A 14,952-nucleotide genomic window follows, 5' to 3' on the forward strand; every position below is an offset into this window, starting at 1 on the left:
TTTAGACCCGAGAGAGAGAGTGAGCTGCAGCTCATGTCCATAGTGGTCTGAATCCTGAACCCTGCATAATGTGTAGGCTAGAAGCTCACTTACCAGACAATCACTGGTACGGCTGATTAGCTGTCCTAAGTCAGATATCGAGGGAAGCAAATCTAAGAGGGACCATCCTACTACGCTTCAAACCATCCCATCCTACTACGAGTCTCAAATCACCCTATTCTCCGACAATCATCACCAATGGGAATCGTCGACACGGCTGGCTGTCTTCCAGAGTGAACAACAGTAGAAGAGACGGGTCCGGAACCCTTACAAGCGTGCCGCTGAAAGGCCAAACCACCTCCTTCCTAAACGGGCGGCGGTTCATGTGCAAAGTATATGATTAGTGGGAGAATAGTTATAGAATGTACCCGGATTAGTGTCCCTTTTTCTCTGTCTCTCTCTTTTTCCCACTCTTCATCGCTGTGTATTAAGCCATCATATTGTCAGTCTGCTAGGGACTTTCTTCTCATGTATTAAGTGTGGATGTTATCCAGTTTTCTCATTTTAGTTAGCTAGTAAATAAATAATTAAACCAATTGGTGTAGTGCTGAATCATGAGCAAGGCTGGGAGTTTTGCAGATGCATGAGTTTAGGACTGTTCAGAATGATGATATGATAAGAGGTAATTATTAATAAGATGACTGTTTATCGATTAAATAGATATATACCTTACAGAGTTTAATTCGGGAGATGGTAACTCTTTAAACAACCTCTTCCATGGTGCCCCAAATTCTAATGAGTTAATTGTTACATTATTAATTTAATCGGGTAACAATTAAACATAAAGTTGATTAAATAAATAACAGTCATCAGATGAATGAAAGTAAAGTCACAAAAAAACGTTAAGAAATTAGGACGTCATTAAATAATATATGGGGGGGGTGGTACTCTGTAGGCTACACGGCCCCGGGAATGTCCCACAAAATCATCCTGTTTTCCAGCATTTGGGTATTTTAAATGTGATCACCCTACCCACAATGTTCCCACCAGACTGTTTCCACAACCTAATGAAACATTCTGGGAACCTTTAAAGAACAGTGGGAACGTGTGGGAACGTTCTTGAAACGTCAGGTGAATTTTTTAAACAAACATTGTATAATCATCTGCACAACTGGACAGTTTTTGTGTTATCAGAACATTTCCTGAATGTTCTGGGAACTTTCACAGAACCAATGTTTGTTTCCTGGGATTATTATTGCAACGTTGCTTCCAAAATAATAACTGCAGGGGATGGAGTGACGCAAGCCTATCTATCTCTGCACCCAGAGCTCAGCTGTCCTAAATTAATGAATACGCTTATGCTGGGCTCGAACATAGAACGCATTTTGAATTAACTAGCTACTATGCAATACTGTAGAAATGCAGATCCTATTTTTGTGTATGGTTAGTCTTCTGAGTAGCTGTGTCTATATGTCTTTCCTTGTCACTTAATGCAAGAGCCCATCCAGCAACCATACTGACATTTTATCCATCATATAATGTAAACCCTTGATTCCCCAGCAGCTTTTTAGAACTCATATTAAAGCATTCATATATTAATGCATATTTTTCCTGTAATTCTTTAAAAGCATTTTCCCTTCATTTCCCATTTGCTTTCATCATCAGACTCGTGAATCGTTTTAATGTGGTAAATTAGGATGGTAAATAAAGTGGGTCGTATCTTTAGAGGAAATTAAATCTAAATAATTTATGGCCGGCACATTGTGTCTCTCAACACCGCAAGCCAGCCAGTTACTATGAATGGCTAATAGTGCTGTTTGCACACACTCTGCACAAGCTTTGCTCTCTATCCATATAATTGAATGAAACAACAATTTCCTCCTCTGCAGTGAGACAAGATCAAGAACACACTTGTATGGTGGGTGTCACGACCTGACCTTAGAGAGATTTTATGTCTCTATTTTGGTTTGGTCAGGGTGTGATTTGGGTGGGCATTCTATGTTCTATTTTCTATGTTTCTTTATTTCTATGTTTTGGCCGGGTATGGTTCTCAATCAGGGACAGCTGTCTATCGTTGTCTCTGATTGGGAATCATACTTAGGTAGCCCTTTTTCCCTTTTGTGTTTGTGGGAAGTTGACTTTTGTTAGTGGCACTTATGCTCTGTAAGCTTCAAGGTTGTTCTTTCGTTTCTTGTTTTGTTGGCGACATTCTAATAAAAGGAGAATGTACGCTCACCACGCTGCACCTTGGTCCACTTCTTTTGACGGCCGTGACAGTGGGAGAGCTGAAGCATAGGGAAACTGGAGCATATAGGGGGGTGTACATACACTATATATACAAAAGTATGTGGACACCCCTTCAAATTAGTGGATCCTGCTATTTCAGCCACACCAGTTGCTGACAGATGTATAAAATTGACCACACAGCCATGCAGTCTCCATAGACAAAAATTGACAGTAAAATGGCCTTACTGAAGAGCTCAGTGACTTCAAAGTGGCCCAGTCATAGGATGCCCCCTTTCCAACAAGTCAGTTTGTCAAATTTCTGCCCTGCTAGAGCTGCCCCGGGTCAACTGTAAGTGCTGTTATTGTGAAGTGGAAACGTCTAGGAGCAACAACGGCTCAGCCGCAAAGTGGTAGGCCACACAAGCTCACAGAACGGGACATTCGAGTGCTGAAGCGTGTAGCGCATACAAATCATCTGTCCCCGGTTGCAACACTCATTACTGAGTTCTAAACTGCCTCTGGAAGCAACATCAGCACACAAACTGTTCATCGGGAACTTCATGAAATGGGTTCCCATGGCCGCACACAAGCCTAAGATCACCATGCACAATGCCAAGCATCGGCTGGAGTGGTGTAAAACTTGCCGCCATTGGGCTCCGGAACAGTGGAAATGCTTCACCATCTGGCAGTCCGACGGACTAATCTGGGTTTGGCGGATACCAGGAGAACGCTACCTGCCTGAATGCAGAGTGCCAACTGTAAAGTTTGGTGGAGGAGGAATAATGGTCTGGGGCTGTTTTTCATGGTTCGGGTTAGGCCCTTTAGTTCCAGTGGAGGGAAATCTTCACACTACAGCATACAATGACATTTGAGACGATTCTGTCGTTCCAACTTTGTGGGAACAGTTTGGGAAAGGCTCTTTCCTGTTTCAGCATGACAATGCCACCGTGGATAAAGCGAGGGCCATTCAGAAATGATTTGTTGAGACGGTGTGGAAGAACTGGCCTGCACAGAGCCCTGACCTCAACCCCTTTGGAATGAATTGGAATGCTGACTGCGAGCCATGCCTAATCGCCCAACATCAGTGCCCGACCTCAATAATGCTCTTGTGGCTGAATGGAAGCAAGTCCCTGCAGCAATATCTAGTGGAAAGTATTCCCAGAATAGTTGAGGCTATTAAAGCAGCAAAGGGGGGACCAACTCCATATTCATCCCCATGATTTTGGATTGAGATGTTCAATGAGCAGGTGTCCACATATTTTTGGTCATATAGTGTATGTAAGCCCACCATATCACACTATCATACAACTATTTCAATGTCTCATACAGTAGTCCTCAGAATTTTGGGGAGTTTATATTTAACCTTTATTTAACTAGGAAAGTCAGTTAAGAACAAATTCTTATTTACAATGACAGCCTAGGAACAGCCTTGTTCAGGGGCAAAACAACATATTTTTACCTTGTCAGCTTGGGGATTCGATCTAGCAACTTTTGGTTACTGGCCCAACGCTCTAACCACTAGGCTACATGCTGCATCTTGATAAAGCCAATTACAGGAAGTGCCATCCTACTGTAAGTCAGTTAATAAAATAGGATGGTAAAATGTGTTGATGGTTTGATACTGTTAGTACGATACTAAATCTACTGACTTCATGTTGGCATCGTTCCAAGCCAGTTGTTGAGCAGTGGTGCTTACCTGTCCAAAGCAATGCAACATAGGTGTAATATGGAGGCTGTTGTCAACAGTACATCTAGAGATGTCCGGACCAGGCAGAAGGTTTCTCCATAAATCCAGTTCTGGTGAATCAGTTCTATGGCACCAAACGGCATCACCAGCACCGACACCATCAGGTCTGCAAAGGCCAGCGATACTATGAAGTAGTTGGTCTTGATTTTCCTGGGAGAGAATTGAGTGAGAGGTATCTTATTGGCTATATGTTTAAAGATGATGTCCATTGTTAACTTGAAACAGCATAGGTGTATCATATGGTAGAGTGTATGATAAAGGAATGTGGTGGAAAAATAATAAATAATCCAGAACACACTGAAAAGAACAGAAGAGACTGTCTACTAGAGGTAAATGCATTTAAACATACAATATTATAGGCTTTTGTTAGGTGAGAGTATGTACAGAGGTATGCACTAAACTATTTAATTGTTTGAATTGTCTGTTACACATGACAACAGATTTGCCATATAAATATGCTTTCACCATACATCTTGTAAATCTCCACCTTGAACTAAATATTGGTAATAACTGAATGAAATTGAGAGAGAGAGAGAGAGAGAGACGCATAAGGACAGAGAGAGAGAGAACCCCTTACAAAAAAAACATTAAAAAAATAGCTTGTAAAAGTGAGATTTTCACAGTTGGAGTTTTCTTACCTGTGACAAATGTGATTTTCACATGAATGTTTTCTTACATGTGAAACTGCAAATTAGATATTCATTTTCACATGTGGAATTGTAAGTTCACATGTGAAAAACAATCACATGTAAAAATCTAATTTGCAGTTTCGTATGTGAATAACTTTCACATGTGAAAATCTTACTTCACTTGTGGAATTTCAAGTTAAAATGTGAAAAACAATCACATGGAAGTTTTTCACTTGCGAAACTGCAAATGTGATTTTTACATGTGAATGTTTTTCACGTGTGAAAATGCATTTCCACTTTTGAAAGTGAGATATTCACATCTGGAGTTTTCTTCAATGTGAACCTGAACATTTTGTTTTCACGTGATTGATTTTCACATGTGAACTTACAATTCCACAGAAACTGCATGTCCGATTTTCACATGAAAATCCCTAAATGTAATACATGTGAAAATATGGTTTCACGTGTGAAATTTAAGCTCAACATATAGAAACAGCTGTTTCACATGTGAAAATGCTAATTTGTCATGTATGTTTATGTTAAGGAAACATATGGTGAGAGAGACTTAAGGAGAGATTGAAAGAGATTACATTAGAGGAGAAAAAAAGAGCGGTAGCTTGTGTGAGACAGAGAGGAAGGAGAGAGAGAGAGAGAGAGAGGAAGGAGAGAGAGAGAGAGAGAGAGAGGAAGGAGAGAGAGAGAGAGAGAGGAAGGAGAGAGAGAGAGAGGAAGGAGAGAGAGAGAGAGGAAGGAGAGAGAGAGAGAGGAAGGAGAGAGAGAGAGAGAGGAAGGGGAGAGAGAGGAAGGAGAGAGAGAGAGAGAGAGAGAGAGAGAGAGAGAGGAAGGAGAGAGAGAGAGAGGAAGGAGAGAGAGAGAGAGAGGAAGGGGAGAGAGAGAGAGAGGAAGGAGAGAGAGAGAGAGAGAGGAAGGAGAGAGAGAGAGAGAGGAAGGGGAGAGAGAGAGAGAGAGAGAGGAAGGGGAGAGAGAGAGAGAGAGAGAGAGAGAGAGAGAGAGAGAGAGAGAGAGAGAGAGAGAGAGAGAGAGAGAGAGAGAGAGAGAGAGAGAGAGAGAGAGAGAGAGAGAGAGAAACAAAATCAGTGATGTAGAGCCACTGGTGTGGCGGCGTCCCTCCTTTCAGTCTGTTTGAGAAAGACCAGAGCCCTGGGCACTCCATTAATGACAAATAAAATTCTCGGTGAGGCAACCGCTCAGAGCCCGCTCGGCTAAAAATAGCTGCCTGAGAACGGCAAAAAATCACGTTGTCATTTAACCAGAACATGCCATAAATGCTGTTTACCAGCTATCTGTTAACAACATGCTTTCAACATGCATAAATACTGTCTTTCATTCAAAACTGAATGTAGTATCTAAAGAATGTAAGATCATATTTGCAGTGATGCAAACGAATTGAATAAATAAAATACTAGATTTTTTTTTACATAAAAAGCTAAATCATCTTGTCGCCACTGGGTTCGCCACTGAACTGAAGCCTAATTAAAAAGTCCTAAAATATGTAAATCAGCATTGCTGTCACAATTGGGGCAGGGGACATAAAAAGACCCCAGTAGATAGATAGAGATAGAGATTGAGAAGAGAGAAGAGAGGAGAGAGGAGAGAGAAAGAGAGAAAGAGAGAAAAAGAGAGAGAGAGAGAGAGAGAGAGAGAGAGGCATGATGATGATTTGAATTAGTGCAATGTGTCAATGTCAATAAAGCCATATCCAGTTTTCCATTTTGGTAATCAACTTGCAGAAGTTGAGTCTGGCTCTGTGGCTCTGTTGCTCTGCCTCCAGCTGCACAATGTCTCCCATTATGGCTAAGCCGTCTTACGACAGATCTCATTTTATGGATGGCTGGAACAGGTGTGCTATTACAGGGTAAATTGGTGATTGTGGATGAATTCTCCAGAGTGTGGGGAATGGGCTATGGTAGAAGTACTGCTTCATGTCCCTATTAATCTGAGCTGCAGGGAAGTCATGGTGGGAAGAAAGGAGCAGTGTAATTGGCATAGTGAGTTTCACAAACATCCTTTCTGAATTTAAAAGTAATCATCTAGTTTTTCAAAGTAGCTGTAATCTGATTCAAATATTTTGTTTACACTTTTTCTCCCGAATTGGTAGTTATAGTTTTGTCCAATCGCTGCGACTCCCATACGGACTCAGGAGAGGTGAAGATCAAGAGCCATGCGTCCTCTGAAACACAACCCTGCAAAGCCGCACTGCTTCTTGACACGCTGCTCACTTCATCTGGAAGCCAGCCGCACCAATGTGTCGGAGGAAACACCGTACAGCTGGCAACCGAAGTCAGCGTGCATGCGCCCGGCTGCCACAAGGAGTCTCTAGAGCACGATGGGACAAGGACATCCCAGTCGGCCAAACCCCCTCCTAACCCGGACGACGCTGGGTAAATTGTGCGCCACCTCATTGGTCTCCCGGTCGTGGCCGGCTGCGACACAGCCCGGGATCGTTTTTGGAGCTGAACATTTGGATGAATAGGGATTTGAAGTTAACACTACCAAGAATCCCTCCTGGTGCTGTCATTTCCTGTGTGTGTGTGTGTGTGTGTGTGTGTGTGTGTGTGTGTGTGTGTGTGTGTGTGTGTGTGTGTGTGTGTGTGTGTGTGTGTGTGTGTGTGTGTGTGTGTGTGTAAACAATGAAAAGTACTACTGTCTCTTCCATCAGGGGTGCTGGGAGATGATACTATCCCCAGGTTATCAGACAGCCTTTCCCTTCCGGCATCTGACTGTTGGCATGCTAGAGTCACTGCATGCCAAGCTAGTAACTCAACCACCAAGGGACTGTGGTCACAATAGACCAGTCAGTAGGAGGTGCTCTTTTAATGAGAAAACAATTACTGCATAATACTGTCAGCGCAGGATCATTCAAATCTGGGCTGATTCAGGCTGTGTGTGGTGCAACAAGGTGATAAGATGCTAAACAGAAGAAAGAGTAAATTTGCTTCGGCCAGAGCAGGATGAGCGAGAGAGAAACACAGACAGACAGACAGACAGGCAGACAGGCAGACAGGCAGACAGGCAGACAGGCAGACAGACAGACAGGCAGGCAGGCAGACAGACAGACAGACAGACAGACAGACAGACAGACAGACAGACAGACAGACAGACAGGCAGACAGGCAGACAGGCAGACAGACAGACAGACAGACAGACAGACAGACAGACAGACAGACAGACAGACAGACAGACAGACAGAACGTAGGGAGAGACTAACCTGAGCTGGCGGTCCTTGCAGACAGCTGTCATGACCAGGAGGTTCCCCAGGACACTCATGAGCATCACCAGGGAAAGGAAGCAGATGAGAGCAATCCTCTTCGGCATGCTGTTGCTGTGGTTACGACAGGAGAGAGGACAACCACTCAGTGAATATATCGATAACAAGCCATGAAGTAACAACTAATTGGTAAGTTATTTCTATGTAATAACCTTCCCCGTCCAAGTATACCTACATTTCAACTGGACAATAAGTCTTGTGAAAGAACACATTCCCGAATTAGTAAAACATCACTGACAATATAGTCACCTGTTACAAGAAAAAGTTTGTTTTGACACTTACATTTATACAATGAGTTAAAGGAACATATTTCTTCAGATTTGCAGTCGACTGTTAATGATCCAACTAAATGTTACATGATGACTGGAGAAACTAAAACTGCTTCTGTCACCTTGGTAACATGAATCTGTAGGCAGGCAATGTCCAGACAACACTGCCAAAATCCCGGCTAATGTGTCATGTTTGTGATATTTAAAGGTAATTATCTGTCACGACAATGATTTAAAGTCCTTTAAATGATTTGCATAGTTGTGAATGTTTGATATATTTAATACATTACTGTAATCCCCTGATGTTTGTAGTTTTCACACTCCAGGTGTTACAGTCAGTCTAAGTATCCACACTACCTCACTACTACATTTGTTGCCCCTGGGTGTTTATACAGTGAATAGTAGAATACATTTATCAACCCAGCTATACTATAATCTTTCTATTTTCATTTTTTTGTCTCAGATCAGTCTTATTTGTTGCCTTCATTACCTCAAGTCTAAAATCTAGAGCTACCTCACTTAAAGGTCCAATGCAGCTGTTTTATCTCAATATTTAATCATTTCTGGGTAACGATAAAGTACCTTACTGTGATTGTTTTCAATTAAAATTGTCAAAAATAAACAAAAATACCTTCTTAGCAAAGAGCAATTTCTCAAGCAAGACATTTTCTAGGACTGTTTGGGCGTGGTCTGAGTGGGGAGGGGAAAACTGAAAACAAGCTGTTATTGGCAGAGAGGTTTGGAACTCTCTTTCTTATTGGTCTATTACCTAATTTACCACCTGGTGAAGTCACTAGGCAGGCCAAAACTCCATCTCACCAAAACACTAAATGGGCATTATCATCATTTTCACAATTTCACAGTATTATTCCAATCTCATAGTGTCGAAAGGAAATATATATATATATATATATATATTTAAAATCTAGTTTTTGCTTGCACTGGGCCTTTAAGAATTAAACTATCACCAAATTCTTAATGTAGCTACTTCCCAAAACTTCCCACAGCAAGTTTTAAAAGGACATTTAATTTCTCGAAGATGAAGCATTCATTTGATGTCACCTCCTACAGGTATGTTCTAATCAGAAACACTGTGAGTTCTGACAGTTACTCAGCACCCACCTCCCCTAGAAATTAAACAACATACACTACACCTAGAGGTGGAGAAAGATGCCAACTCAACATGTAGGATTTGTTGTAAAAATTTGACCTCTCCCTGATGACAATTCACATTCAATGTTTTTGAATGTGAATTGTAGTCATTTCAATTGTTTTTATTACATCTAGTTGACATTGATGGCAGACAAATAATACTGCCTTTCTTGTGATAGAAGATGATAGATGACAAAGCTATCTATATACAGTGCTGTGAAAAAGTATCTGCCCCCTTCCTGATTTCTTCTTTTTTTGCACATTTGTTACACTTAAATGTTTCAGATCATCAAACAAATTTTATATTACACAAAGATAACCCAAGTAAACACAAAACACAGTTTAAGTGATTTTATTTATTAAGGGAAAAAAGCTATCCGAACCTTCATGGCCCTATGTGACAAAGTAATTGCCCCCCTTTGTTAAATCATGAATTTACTGTGGTTAATCACATTTTTTGGAAAGCTGAGCTCAATTTCACTAGCCACAACCAGGCCTGACTACTGCCAGACCTGTTGAATCAAGAAATCCCTTAAATGGAACCTGTCTGACAAAGTGAGGTAGGCCATAAGATCTCAAAAAGCAAGACATCATGCCTCGATCCAAAGAAATTCAGGAACAGATGAGAAACAAAGTAATTGACATCTATCAGTCTGGAAAGGGTTACAAAGCCATTTCTAAAGCTTTGGAACTCCAGCGAACCACGGTGAGAGACATTATCCACAAATGGAGAAAATTTGGAACAGTGGTGAACCTTCCCAGGAGTGGCCGGCCTACCAAAATTACCCCAAGAGTGCAGCGACGACTCATCCAAGAGGTCACAAAAGAACCCACAACAACATCTAAAAGAACTGCAGGCCTCACTTGCCTTAATTAAGGTCAGTGTTCATGACTCAACCATAAGAAAGAGACTGGGCAAAAATGGCATCCATGGCAGAGTTCCAAGGCGAAAACCACTGCTGACCAAAAAGAACATAAATGCTCGTCTCTCTTTTGGCAAAAAAACATCTTGATGATCCCCAAGACTTTAGGGAAAATATTCTGTGGACTGACGAGACAAAAGTTGAACTTTTTGGAAGGTGTGCGTCCCGTTACATCTGGCGTAAAAGTAACACAGCATTTCAGACAAAGAACATCATACCAAAAGTCAAATATGGTGGTGGTAGTGTGATGGTCTGGGGCTGCTTTGCTGCTTCAGGACCTGGATGACTTGCTGTGATTGATGGAACCATGAATTCTGCTCTCTACCAAAAAATCCTGAAGGAGAATGTCCGGCCATCAGTTTGTGACCTCAAGCTGAAGCGCACTTGGGTTCTGCAGCAGGACAATGATCCAAAACACACCAGCAAGCCCACCTCTGAATGGCTTAAAAAAACAAAATGAAGGTTTTGGAGTGGCCTAGTCAAAGTCCGGACTTGAATCCGATTGAGATGCTGTGGCGTGACCTTAAAACGGCGGTTCATGCTCAAAAACCCTCCAATGTGGCTGAATTAAAACAATTCTGCAAAGAAGAGTGGGCCAAAATTCCTTCACAGCGATGTGAAAGACTCACTGCCAGTTATCGCAAACGCTTGATTGCAGTTGTTGCTGCTGAGGGTGGCACAACCAGTAATTAAGTTTAGGGGGCAATTACTTTTTCACATAGGACCATGAAGGTTCGGCTAGCTTTTTTCCCTTAATAAATAAAATTATCACTTAAAAACTGCATTTTGTGTTTACTTGGCTTATCTTTGTGTAATATTAAAATGTGTTTGATGATCTGAAACATTTAAGTGTGACAAATGTGCAAAAAAATAAGAAATCAGGAAGGGGCCAAAAACTTTTTCACAGCACTGTCAGTACTGTTTAGTAAAGGCTTTGATTTCAAGTTTAACTGTAGTTCAGATATTCTAACTGCAACTCATTGTAAAGAAGTCCAACTCAAACTCCATCAGATTTTCAGTGAGGCATCTACATGTGTGTGATGACATCTGAAACATTTCACGTACAATTGAGACAATCAGTGAGCAACAGCTCAATCAACACTCCAACCCCAAGACAGATGACCTAAGGCTCAGTGAACACACCAGCCCAGTAGTTTCATCTGCTACATGGCTACAATTGCGTAACCTGTCACAATCAACCACAATATGGTACTTTGCATATGTATTTATTACAATCACACCTAAGCCAGAGGCATTACTAATATTCACGACACCGTGATTCAGTTTATATTGGGGAATGCTGTCCCTTTCACATGCCTATCAAGCCCCTTGGCCGTGCTGGTGTCCTCCATGCAAATGGTTTATTATAAACAATAGCTATCTGGACATGAAAATGTAATTAGTGGTTCCTCTCAGCAGGAGTGTCCTAACAACCTATTATGTACTCCAGGGCAAAGTGTCTGTCTGTCTGCTCCAAATATTCACTCACTCATCACTACAAAAGTACAGTGTCAAAATGTTGTCAGAGCCACAAAAACAGACTATGCAGAGTGATGTGGAGAAAATTGAGTGCAGTATGCTCTCCTCAATTAGGCTTAAAGGCTGTAAAGTAAAGTGCATTTAAGCGGAGAGTGGTGTATAATAACTGAAATATAACTGAAGTGAATGACTCAAAGCATTAGGGTAAGTGCTTATTTCAACATGAACCAAGCAGAAAGACTGCTAAACTACCTATCAGAAGGTATCACTACCCTGTTTACTCACACAGAGAGATTTCTCAACATGTCTGGAATAATGTCAACGCTAGCTATAAACCAAGCTATATCCCTCTATGAACATTTTTTGTTCATTTTCAGGAGTTTTGTTATCTGTACAAGTCAATAATATCAATCTGGGTGGTCACAGACACTGACAAACAAAAACACAAAAAATTGTAATCTTGCATTTACACTAGAGTCATGTATTTGTAGCTTTAGTCAATAATAGTTTGACTCAACCCTATATTTATTGTAACACAGAATTTGTTGTTAAAAAAAATCAGTTGAAAGTGCACCCTGGCTGAGATTTGAATTTAAGTGGCTCCAGGCAGCCTACGTTATTTTAGTCCCAATGATTCTTTTATTTTCAAAGATGGGCCTTTCTATGAGACCACTGCTGCTTATACTTGCCTCTTGTGGCATATTTATGTTCACGCATTGAAGTGATGGAGACTGCTTCAGACAAGTGTTATTCTTATTGTTATCTTTACCTCTTGTGAAACTGATTTTTTTTCAGGCAGAAATAGTTCAGGAGGGGGAAAAACAATGAATGCATGAAGTACAATCTGGTTGAAAAGTTTCAAGCACTCCAGAGCAAATGTATCAAAATGCATGGCTCGGACTTTGGAGAGGTATATTGATTGCTATGCAGTTTTCTAGACTGTAACTGTACTCGTCCTCGTCTGATGACGAGTATGAAAGATCGGACCAATGTGCAGCGTGGTAAGTGTCCATTTTAATGAAATGCAACTGAACACTGAATGACAAAACAACAAAAGAGAACGAACGAGACTGAAACAGTTCTGTATGGTAAAACACAGACACAGAAAACAACTACCCACAACCCCTAGTGGGAAAACAGGCTACCTAAGTATGATTCTCAATCAGAGACAACGATCGACAGCTGCCTCTGATTGAGAACCATACCAGGCCAAACACAGAAATACAAACATAGAAAAACAACATAGAATGTCCACCCCAACTCACGCCCTGACCAAACCAAAACAACGACATAAAAAAGGAACTAAGGTCAGAACGTGACATAGACTAAAATATTAAACCTCTGGCTCATGAAAAAAAAAACAAGGTTAAGAACTTAAATGAGAGATTCAATCAAAACATTTGACAGAAAAAAAGCTTATAGACAGAGGTCACTATAGGTCGGCAGAAAGATTTAAATAAGAGTTTATTAAAATGTGATGTTTATTTGCTTCGTGTTATGATGGCAAATGTCAAGTTAGCGAGATACATTTTATTTCCTTATATCATCACTTCATACAGATGAAAGAGAGAGTTCTATCTATCTATCTAGGTTCAAGGAACCGATAAAACAGTCCCATAACACCACTGCTTGCTCAGCTTTCAAGCCCTGGCAGCCAAAGGGGTATCTTCAGAAATACAGTATAACATATGGCTTGAGATACTTGAAATTAGCCCTCAAAGTTAAAAGTTAGATTTTACATCAATTACTAGAAGTGATCCAAATGAGATTCATGTCAAGTCTCTGTTATTATGGATGTTTAAATGTTCTGGACAGGACTTTAGTCTACATCCCAAATATTCCCCACATAGTGCACTACTTTTGACCATTTGGGATGCATACAAATTTGATTCATATTTCTTCATACAGATGCAACAAAAGGGCAGGACACAGGACCATAGGCATACAAGACCATAGGCATACAATTAAAAATAATTTTCCACTCTGTTAACTTGTTCTAGTCCTCTTTTCTCTAAAGACAGTTGACAAAGAGCCTATTCAGGTCACAGAGCTTCTGGCCCCCCATACGTCCACATGAAATGGCATAGCAGAGGCGATGTGACAAGGCTGTTTTCCTATCTGCAAAGTGTGGCAGGCATGGTGGTTAAAACTAATGAACTGTGACTGAGATAATCAACCTCTTGTACTTCGTCATGCCAGACACTAAAACTAGCTACAGATGTAGGATTTTAATTTGAGCCAGTTTGCTACAGCAGGAAAATAATCCTGCCGCAACAGGAAATGTGAATTATTCTGTGGATTATAATTCATGGACATTTTTTTGTAGGGGTTGATAGATTTTTCGTTAGGGCAATCAAGGAAATTACAAACTTTAGAAGCCTTTTTAAACCTTGAATACACTACAAGTTTGCATTTCCTGCCGTGCAGGAAAATTCGGAGCAATAAAAGAGTGATCAAATGAAGATCCTACATCTGTAGCCATCACAGACAGACTGGTAGATAAGCATGGACAGAGTCTGTCAAACTAGATCTGATCCCTACTTTCTGTGAGAAGAATGTGACTGACTACGCAATTAGATATTTGTTGTGACAAGAGCACTTTGGCAATTGTGTCTAGAGAGAAAAATCTGTATACTGTAATATATATCTATACTGTATCAGATCAGATCAGTAATCTGCATCTGTATAACACAAATGACAAAGAAATGATAATGCTTTTGAAAGATGTAAATGTTAATGACGAGCATAATTCAAGGACCATAATAATTAGAGCAACATCATTTGTAAGAAAATGCTCTCATTATGACACATCCCAGAGTAAACCATAATTCTGACAGTTTACACATAAACACTGAGCATTCCATCACTCAGTGAAACTAAACAGGCTAGGTCAATTGAAATGACCATCGCCAATCATATACAACGTAATACATGTATTTCCTCGCAATAATCAATCATTTATTTGCCTTATCCTGTTTGTGGCATAGCTTGTAATAGAAAGGACATCTGTAAATGGCTTGCACCTGGGGTGGGATTTGATTGCTCCTCATTTAAACTGTCTTTGAATGTGACTTCCTTGAGTCCCGGTGGATAAAGAGGTCCTTTAGGGTGAAACTGCACTAGCACTGAAGCTGAAGCTGAAGCTGAAGCTGATTGACACGCTTCTATTTTCTGTCTTGTGTTGTTTTCTTATTTTTTCAGAAAGAATTACCAACTGAATTCAGACTATGCCACGCTATTCCATTTCACACCAACCGTAT

General features: G+C 40.7%; 1 protein-coding gene across 1 annotated transcript in view; it reads right to left on the reverse strand.

Moving 5' to 3' along the window:
* Positions 1-7,916, reverse strand: part of LOC120047505 (5-hydroxytryptamine receptor 4-like) — a 33,117-nt gene extending 25,201 nt beyond the window's left edge. The window contains exons 1-2 of the mRNA XM_038993036.1: positions 7,810-7,916; positions 3,902-4,102 (exon numbers count right to left, since the gene is read on the reverse strand). Of these exons, the coding sequence (XP_038848964.1) occupies positions 3,902-4,102; positions 7,810-7,916 (308 nt within the window). The remainder of the gene's footprint in view (positions 1-3,901; positions 4,103-7,809) is intronic.
* Between the last annotated feature and the right edge of the window lie 7,036 nt (positions 7,917-14,952).

Source organism: Salvelinus namaycush, chromosome 5, assembly GCF_016432855.1.
Source record: "Salvelinus namaycush isolate Seneca chromosome 5, SaNama_1.0, whole genome shotgun sequence".
Classification (NCBI taxonomy): domain Eukaryota; kingdom Metazoa; phylum Chordata; class Actinopteri; order Salmoniformes; family Salmonidae; genus Salvelinus; species Salvelinus namaycush.